This window comes from Sphaerodactylus townsendi, unplaced genomic scaffold, assembly GCF_021028975.2.
Source record: "Sphaerodactylus townsendi isolate TG3544 unplaced genomic scaffold, MPM_Stown_v2.3 scaffold_1626, whole genome shotgun sequence".
Taxonomy (NCBI): Eukaryota; Metazoa; Chordata; class Lepidosauria; order Squamata; family Sphaerodactylidae; genus Sphaerodactylus; species Sphaerodactylus townsendi.
Window position 1 is genome coordinate 1 of NW_025950207.1, and position 10,000 is coordinate 10,000.

General features: G+C 49.2%; 1 protein-coding gene across 1 annotated transcript; it reads right to left on the minus strand.

Annotated features, from left to right (window-relative positions):
- Positions 1-308: 308 nt before the first annotated feature.
- Positions 309-9,382, minus strand: LOC125424968 (AP-1 complex subunit mu-1; the record flags this gene model as incomplete). The annotated part of the gene is made up of 5 exons (XM_048482408.1): positions 309-476; positions 3,649-3,720; positions 5,471-5,613; positions 7,111-7,237; positions 9,235-9,382. Coding segments are annotated over 5 exons (658 nt in total), but the record flags the coding sequence as incomplete, so codon positions are not given.
- Positions 9,383-10,000: the final 618 nt, after the last annotated feature.

The following is a 10,000-nucleotide window of genomic DNA, read 5'->3' on the forward strand; positions in this document are numbered from 1 at the left end:
AAGGGAAATTTGAATTCAGTTTGGAAATTATCTAGTGTAAGAAAAAACAGTTGTGCTCCTAGAGGAGTAAGGAAAAAGAATACTTTATACAACAATTATTGGCTTGACAAAGGACTGCTGAAATAAAAACCTAATCTAGAGGTTTTATAGCCATACCTGACGGTGTACTTACTAAACATTTTTTGTATATTTGTGATAGTAAGATAATGTTAAAATGATACTCACCTAGTGAGTTGGCGTACGCATGGGTGTAATATTTGTGACAGCTCCTAAAATAGGAGCATTAGTCCAGGTGAAAACCACTTCCATTAGCTTACCGGAAAAGACTTGACAGACCACACAATCGCACTGCTCTCGGGCACCCATTTGACACTCCCAACGGTGGTTTTGAATTTTGGTGAGTCAGCATCGTTCGGAACAGGAATGTGAATCTCCACATTGTTGGCTGTGGATCTGCGCTTAAACTGACTCTTGGCCTAAACGGATCAAAAAAACAGGGGTCACTTCAAGTTAGCTTCCTCGGCCCTTCAATTGTATGTTGAAGAGCACAGCGCCCTTCAGTTATTTATTTATTATTATTATTTATTATATTTATAAACCGCCCTCCCCTGGAGGGCTCAGGGCGGTGAACAAAACAGATAGATAGAGCACAAATAAAATCCATAATATCAAGATTTAAATAATCATTAAATAGTGGCTCTATATGTTAAAACCAACCCCATTAAAATGCAGCGTCCTAATATCAGATATACCGATGGCGTCCTACTAATAAATCCCCTGAGAACAAAGGGGAAAGGGGGTGGGGACGGCAGGGTCCACAGATGTTCTAAAAGGGGGGGGGCATCAGCGACCGGACTCCCCAAAGGCCCGGTGGAACAGCTCCGTCTTGCAGGCCCTGCAAAATTCATTAAGATCCCGAAGGGCCCGCGTAGCTGGAGGTAGAGCGTTCCACCAGGCAGGGGCCAGAGCTGTAAAAGCTCTGGCCCAGGTGGAGGCCAGCCATCACCAGCAAATTGGCCTCTGCTGAGCACAGAGGCCGATTTGGGACATTTGGGGACATGATGTAGATTCCACTTATAACAAACTAGCAGACCCAGCCACGCGTTGCTGTGGCTCAGTCAGGTTGTTTAGAGTACTGCTACGTACTGAAGGGGTGGAAGAAGAAAGGTGTGAATTTCGACCCTGCTTTTCTGTGCTGTGTGGAGTGTGAACGGTGCTTTCAAACCACTTTCCGTCCACTCCACAGAATAGGCATCCTGCGAGGTGAGTGAAGGTGAGAGATTACGGAGATTAATGAGAGAACTGTGACCAAATCGAAGTCACCCGAGCAGGCGTTATGTGAGAGTGGGAATAGCGTGGGAGTTGCGTGGCTATCTCTTTGGTGGTTTCTGGATGTCAGAAAGTGGCTTGATTGCCACAGAGGGCGTCCACCAAAGCTTAGAGGAGCCCTGCAGGTTGTGCAGGTGAGGGGAAATTGAGTCAAGTGGGGGGGAGGGAGGGGACATCGTGCAAGAGAGTGGAATCCAAGCAGCCTACTTGTCTGACCCAGAAACCAAGCTGTAGGATTGCACGGGCCCTTCTACCCAGCACAGCCCTCTGCTCTTTCTCCAAACAGGTGCAAGCCCTCGGCAAAAGCCCCCGGTTATGTGAGAGTGGGAATAGCATTTATGGGTGGATGCTTCAGCCCCATCTGCTGCAGGCGGCGCAGCAGCGGGCGGCCAGGGGAGAGGAGAGGGCTCCCCAGTTGTGACCAGGTGGGAGTTGCTGGTGGAGTGGAGGGAGGGAGGGAGCCAGCGGGGCTTGACCCGTGCCCAGGGGCAGGGCAGGAAGAGGCTCTGCAAGGGACACCACAAGGGGGCAAGGGCAAGCCAAAAGGTGAACAGAGGGGAGAGGCACCCGTGGCTCAGCAGCACCATCCCTCCAGGGCCAGGCAGGCTGCAAAGAAGCCCCCCCCCCACCTGCGCCTATGCAAGGACAGACCCCGCCCTCCTGTGCTCCCCCCCCATTTCTGTCCTTTCTCAGGATTCAACGGGCTGAGGCTGCTCGGTTGTGTCGGCGGTGTGGGGGGGCAGGATGGTTGAGGTGGAGGGAATGGGGAGGCAAATTGAAATCACCACAGGGAGGTAGGCGGGGCAGAGAGGTTGTGCAGGCATCATGGGAGCGAGGGAGGGCCTCCTGTGTCCTGAGCAGGAGTTGGCGGGTTCAGGCTCGTCATTCCCGTCGGCGGTGTCAGGCGGGCAAGATGGTTGGGGGGGAGGACACCGTGCTTTGGCACGTGGAAGAGAGGATGAGCAGGCGTCGTGGGAGAGGCGGTGGGCCGTCGGCAGGAGGTTGTGGCCACAGGCGCCTCTTGTTGCAGCTGCGTGGTTGGCTTGGGGTGGGGGGGGCGTGGCAAGCAGCGTGAGTCAGTGTAACGGCCGCAGCGTTCAGAGGCTCAGAGTCCAGGAAGAAGCGGTAGGTGTCAGAGAAAATCAAGTTTTACCTGGCTCAGGGGTGGCACCTGAGGTTTGTAAATAGCGGAAAACACGCTCGCTTGGGTGAGCAGTGTTCCGGGAAAATTTCAGAGGATTTGGCCCAGCAGTTTCGGCGTTAGGGCGGGACTAACAAACTCACAGTTAGCTTATTATATATATAGATTGCAATGAGTTAGTTTTCCATTTATAAAAAGGGAAAATGAGTTCATTTATTACTGATGCAACTTGTTATAAATATGCTGTGCAGAATTCCCTTTAGAGATTCAGACACTGTTCAGGCGTCCAAGAGGAAAACGGCATCCAGAGCTTCAAACAGAAATGCCTCAATCACAAAGTATTACATTTCGAAATGCCCACACAGGAATAAGACGTCATCATGGGGCCATCAGACCTTTCTTTGACTGCTCACTCAGCATTTCCCCCACTTTTACTGAACTCACAGTAATGGTTGGTTCACATTTTTGTCCACATTCTTAAAGTGCTTTAAAGCGTTATTTCAACCAGTGGCATACCGCTAATAGGGAAATGGGTAACCCATGTCCCCGGTGCACACCGTTGGGTCACAGGGGTGTGTGTGTGTGCACCGGCCAAGTCCCTGTGCCCGGCCTCTCCCATGACCAAGCTGGAGCCCGGTAGCTCCCCCCATGCCACAGCCCAGGCCCAGCCACGTGGCCAGGAAGGCCCCTCCCCCACTGGGGGATCGCACCAGCACTGTCAGGCCGCGCTGGAAGTGGCCGGCACCCGAGGCCAGGCCTAGCCGCGCAACCAAAGAGGCCTCTTTCCCGCCAGGGGATTGTGCCGGCATTGTCCGGCCATGCCGGCGGCGGCCAAGGCCAAGGATCACAACAGGCGCAACACCCGGCTCCAAAGCCAGTCCCCCACTGTGCAGCTGGGATACCCCCCAGAAAGGAGGTGCTCTCCACTCCTGCACTCCCTGCTCTGGCCCTCTCCACCTGAGCCGCTGCTGTAAGTGGGGTGGGGGGTGGGCATGAAGCACAAGGCCAGGTGTTGCCCCCAGGCGCCATTTTCCGCCAATACACCCCTGATTTCAACAAATAACAAAAAGACACCTTCGAACTCGGGCCAAGAGGTTTTAAGAAAAACAAAGGCTTTAAATAGCATATTCGGCATGAAAAAGTAAAAAAGGGGTTAGAGAGAGATGGGAACCACCAACCTTGATCATGTACTCTATGCGGCTATGGGAATGCTTCTCTATGACTGATTCAATCCAGATTAGTGGCTTCACCTGTGTGTAAAGAGGCACAACAGACATTACATATCGCCGGCTTCCAGGCTGTTCTAGGAAACAAATGAAGAGATTCCACAAGCAGAACTTCATCAATTCTGATATGGACAAGCCAGACTATGAAGAAGAAGAAGAAGAAGAAGAAGAAGAAGAAGAAGAAGAAGAAGAAGAAGAAGAAGAAGAAGAAGAAGAAGAAGAAGAAGAAGAAGAAGAGGAGGAGGAGGAGGAGGAGGAGGAGGAGTTTGGATTTATATCCCCCCTTTCTCTCCTGTAGGAGACTCAAAGGGGCTGACAATCTCCTTGCCCTTCCCCCCTCACAACAAACACCCTGTGAGGTGGGTGGGGCTGAGAGAGCTCCGAGAAGCTGTGACTAGCCCAAGGTCACCCAGCCGGCGTGTGTGGGAGTGCACAGGCTAATCTGAATTCCCCAGATAAGCCTCCACAGCTCAGGCGGCAGAGCTGGGAATCAAACCCGGTTCCTCCAGATTAGATACACGAGCTCTTAACCTCCTACGCCACTGCTGCTCCTAAATCAGGCAAGGGCACAATACATAGCGACCCACACGGTACTTGGCTACCAAAATGATTCTCCAGCTAGTGATGCATGAGCCCTCATTTCAGAAGCCAAGTAGATGTTCTGCAAAGGTTTAGGGGGAAAAGCTTGCATTCTCTGTGGGCCCTCCTCGTCCTTTCATCTCACAAGACTTCAAAGAACCCTTCCAGTGCACCACTCTGAACATTCTTGGGCAGTGAACCACAACACAAAAACAAAACACACAGGTAGGAAATGCTGCAGGAACATAACTCTTGACCTTTCACAAAGCGTTCCACTGTGACAAGTGTTCCTGTACATATAATCTTTAAAACCATTTGTAATACTCTCAATTTAAATCATGAGCAGAAAAAGCACTAGCCACAATGGAGGTACCCTGGAACCACAACTGTTGTTCAAACACCAATCATGTTTGAACTAGTTCTGTTGCACTTTGCTTTTACTGTTACTGTTCCTAATGCCAGTTCAGTATTAACAGCCTTATTACTTGGTTGCTTGCAATGTATCAATGGATGCCCCCTGGTTCTAGTATTGTGAGAGAGAAAAATTTCTCTCTGTCAACATTTTCTACCCCATGCATAATTTTATAGACTTCAATCATATCCCCCCTCAGACGTTTCCTCTCCAAACGAAAGAGTCCCAAACGCTGCAGCCTCTCCTCATAAGGAAGGTGCTCCAGTCCCTCAATCATCCTCGTTGCCCTTCTCTGCACTTTTTCTATCTCTTCAATATCCTTTTTGAGATGTGGCGACCAGAACTGAACACAGTACTCCAAGTGCGGTCGAACCACTGCTTTATAGAAGGGCATGACAATCTTTGCAGTTTTATTCTCAATTCCTTTCCTAATTATACCCAGCACAGAGTTTGCCTTTTTCACAGCTGCCATGCATTGAGTTGACATTCCCATGGAACTATCAACTAAGACGCCCAAAGACGAGAGCAACAGCCGCAGAAGGCCATTGCTTTCACATCCTGCTTGTGAGCTCCCAAAGGCACCTGGTGGGCCACTGCGAGTAGCAGAGAGCTGGACTAGATGGACTCTGGTCTGATCCAGCTGGCTTGTTCTTATGTTCCTATGTTCTTAACCCATTCTGACTTGACCGCAATCAATTGTATTAAGTCTGGTCGCAAATGATCCAGGAAAAATAGCTGTTCTTAAGGACTCTTGATTGTTATCTAATATCCAAATGCACTCACATGGGTATTTAGGCGGTATGACATAAGCTCAAACTCCCCATCAGGTGGGATGAAAGAAATGGTCCGGTCATTTTCAAAGCGAGACAGACGCACACATTGATGGAATTTCACATCCTCCAGTTCCACTGATTTGCTTTTTCCACCTGCCAGGGAAGATACCAGTTTGGAGCAGACATAAATAAAAGAGAATTGCTTAAAATAGCTCCTAAGTTACACCTCTATATATCACACACATCTTTTATGTACCCCATACCTTCCCCATCCCTTTTCAAGCTTGGGAGATCAAAGAGAGTGCACACCACAGCCAGATATGTCTTTGGCAGAAGTGTCCTGGGATCCTTTCTTCACAAATACAGCCACATACCAGAACAAATGCTACAGAGGTTTGCTTTCTGGAAGGATGGAGCTGTTGTTCCTCTAACAGCAATATACGCCCAGGTAAGGGGCAGAAACACACAAACCTGAGGCTCTTTCCTCACATATATATTCTTGAGGAATAGGAGAAACACACACTCTTTCTTTCTACTGGAGGGACACAAACAGGGAGCTTTATGAGTCAGAGGCTAGCAGGCAGACAGAACTAAGCTGGCCACAAGATGTTCTAACCCAGTGGTGGTGAACCTATGGCACGGGTGCCAGAGGTGGCACTCAGAGCCCTCTTTGTGGGCATGTGCAAACAGAGTCGCCCCCCCCCCCCATCTAGGATGGCCTGGGCCACTGGGCTCGATTATTAGCATTAAACGTAAGACCTAGTTTTGGGGAAGCAGTGTAGGCAACCCTGTTAAGCGCTGTTAAACCGCACTGATTTTCATGCGAAGAACTAAAGCGCAATCTTTTATAAAAAGATAGCTTTAAAAAGGGCTTGGACAGATTTATGGAGGAGAAGTCAATCTATGGCTACCAATCTTGATCCTCCTTGATCTCAGATTGCAAATGCCTTAGCAGACCAGGTGCTCAGGAGCAGCAGCAGCAGAAGGCCATTGCTTTCACATCCTGCATGTGAGCTCCCAAAGGCACCTGGTGGGCCACTGCAAGTAGCAGAATGCTGGACTAGATGGACTCTGGTCTGATCCAGCAGGCTAGTTCTTATGTTCTTATGTTCTTTTACCTGGGAGTAAGCTCGGTTGCTGGCAATGTGGCTTGCTTCTGAGTAAACCCTCCTGGGGTTGTGATTCACCCGTTGGAAGAGTTCCATGGTTTCTTCAAAGCAAAGCCACCGACTACCACCAAGCTTACTCCCGAGTAGCGCACGCCTTGGAGCCAACCGTTTTCCCTAAACTAAAACCTCAGTATTCAGGTTAAATTGCCGTGTTGGCACTTTGCGATAAATGAGTGGGTTTTGGGTTGCAATTTGGGCACTCGGTCTCGAAAAGGTTCGTCAACACTGTTCTAACCCCTATGTTAGACTCACAGAGCTGGCTGACTGTCAGGCCAAAGAAGCGGGAGTCCAAAACCATTCTGTGGTCCAATTGTTCAGCATCACCAGGGGAATATTCAGCACCAGCCTAACCCTTCCCAGCAAGGGGAAAAGGTCTGCCATGCCTGATGCAATCTTCTGCCAGGAAGCATCCTTATGAGAACTGTTGCAGAGAAGGCCGCAGGCAAACAAATAGCTGAGAAACTGCTACAGACATACTCACGGCCCGTGTTGTCAAAGAGCACTTTATCGTTCAAGCCAAGACGGAGTTCTGGCATTCCGGAAAGGAAAACTCTCATTTTGATGGATCCGACTATCTCACTGCGCAGAACGTTTCCATTGGCACTCACCTGTGGAAGGGGGCAATTGCTAGTCATAAATGGAGACTGTGATAAGAGCATCACACAAGTTGAGAAACTGGCTGGGTTATGTCATCAGCACAATAGATCTTTAACTGTCAGCCGCAGGCAGAGGTGGGATCCAGCAGGTTCTCACAGGTTCCCGAGAGTAGGTTACTAATTATTTGTGTGTGCTGAGACGGGGTTACTAATTGGTGATTTTGCCACGTGATTTTGGCCTTAGTTACGCCCCTCCTCTCAGCAGTAGCGCGCAGAACTTGAAGCAGTCTAGCAGGAGGTGCACCGGCGTGCGTGGCAGCCTGCACCTGCGTGCATTCGTTTCCCGCACAAGGACCGGCACAGTGGCTGCGTCCTTGCCACAGCCCCGCCCAGGAATGCCCCGCCCCTGGAATGCCTGCCCACGCCCCCGTCATGCCCCGCCCACCCCCATTGACGCTACGCCACAGTTTGAATCCCACCACCATGGGAACCTGTTACTAAAATTTTTGGATCCCACCACTGGCCGCAGGTGAAGTCAGGGCATGATGCCGGGGTCGTGTTGCTGTTCCCTTTGTACTACAGCCAAGTAGACATCGCCCCCGGCCCAGTGACAGGAATCCCACAGAGGTAGCACGGAGTTAAATGAGGAAAGCCTCTCCCAGTGGTGGGAAGTTCCAGTAACTTTCATTATAAGCCATCTTATAAATGTAATTGTCAATATGAACAAAGCAACACTTTGGAAGACCACCTTACGATTCTGCCTTTCTGCAACAGTTTTGAGCATTACTGAATCTGGTCAATATTTTCCCTCCTCAAGGTGCTCCAATTCCTGTCTCTCCCTCCTTCAGCTGCTGTTTGTGACAGTTTAATAAATAAAACGTTTTGCAGTGTTGGCAATATAAGGCCACACCGTTTTCCTGACATAGCCACTGGACTGTCCCAAAAAGAGAGGCGTTTCCAATTCACTCCTTGCTCCCTTAAATTTCACTGAGGTTATTTCAGAGGAACATTCACATTGCTCATAAGCAGGCAGAGCCACTTAGGATAAAACCTAGTTTTATATCTAGTTTCTGAAGCAAATTAGTCCTAGTGGCAGGCAGGCAGGCAGGCAGGCAGGCAGGCACTTTTTAAAGAAGAGTTTGGATTTATATCCTAGTTTTTCTTTACCTTTAAAGAGTCTCAAAGTGGCTTACAACTGCCTTCCCTTCCCCTCCCTACAACAGACACCACCTGAGGTAGGTGGGACTGAGAAAGTTCTGAGAGACCCGTGACTAGCCCAAGGTCATCTAGCAGGCTTCGTGTGGAGGAGCACGGAAACAAATCCACTTCACCAATTCTCTAGATTATAGTCCATAACCACTACACCATGCAGGCTCTCAAAGTGAAGCACCTGTAAGGACACAGCCGGCGGCCCTGCACCAGGGTACTAGCAGCATTTACTCACCAGGGCTCCTTTTAAGCCACCACAGAGGTGACCCCCCCCCCTCCCAGCAGTGGCGTAGGAGGTTAAGGGCTCATGTATCTAATCTGGAGGAACCGGGTTTGATTCCCAGCTCTGTCACCTGAGCTGTGGAGGCTTATCTGGGGAATTCAGATTAGCCTGTACACTCCCACACACGCCAGCTGGGTGACCCTGGGCTAGTCACAGCTTCTCGGAGCTCTCTCAGCCCCACCTACCTCACAGGGTGTTTGTTGTGAGGGGGGAAGGGCAAGGAGATTGTAAGCCCCTTTGAGTCTCCTGCAGGAGAGAAAGGAGGATACAAATCCAAAACTCTTCTTCTTCTCTCTTCCCCCAGAGTTAGCAGACATCTGCCAAATTATGGCAGAATTTATGTTCTGATAACAGAAACGGTTCTCAGCCAGCTAGCTGAAAAAGACTTGTAGGAATACACATTGCTGGGCCCAACGGAGTGAAGTCCTGCCACCATCCAAAACTACTTCATATGTTCACATTCGCTCTTAAGTGCCTGTAAATAAAGTAACTTACGACACAAGAAATGTGCACCCACCAAGAGGTTTACAGATTCTATAACATCCAGGAACACCTCGTTCTTCCGATACTTGATCCCTTCAGATCGCCAAGAGACAGCGTTTGTAACAGTTGCAGGGGGGCGGGGAGCTCCAGTGTCCAGCTTGTGACCTTCTTGAGTTATGTACCTTCACAAAGTGAATACAGGAGGTTTCAATTTTTTCAGCTCTAATATTAGCCTACTGATAGCCTGGATAAGCAACAAAAATTAGTCAACAGCTAAACGAAACCCACACTCACATTTCTGGAGTATGCAATTCTATTACCTGTGTCATGAATCAGTTTACTTGTGTGCATGTTCATTAATGTGTGCATGTTCATTATCTGTGGGATCACCTCTCCAAACATACCCTCAGGGAGGCACCCCATGGATAAAAACTTACTGGCGACCCCTCAACCAAGGCCAAAGTGTTTTCAGCTCTGGCCCAGGCCTGGCGTAATGCTGTCGAATGAGACGCAGGCCCTGCAGGACTCATCTCTGAGCTAAGAGAGAGCTATTCTGACAGGCACACGGTTGAAGACAGCAACGGCATTATAACTGGCCTCTATCCTTATCCTTTTTTCTTCCCCTTTTATTTTATTACTTGTTGGATTTCATCTACTTTCATCCCCCTTAGTTAAAAACTTTTCAGGCACTATTGAAAATTGAAACTGAGATGTTAATATTGTTTGTAAATTGCCCTGAGCCCACCATGTGGAAGAATGGAATATAATCAATCAATCAATCAAATAAATAAAACTGTCCT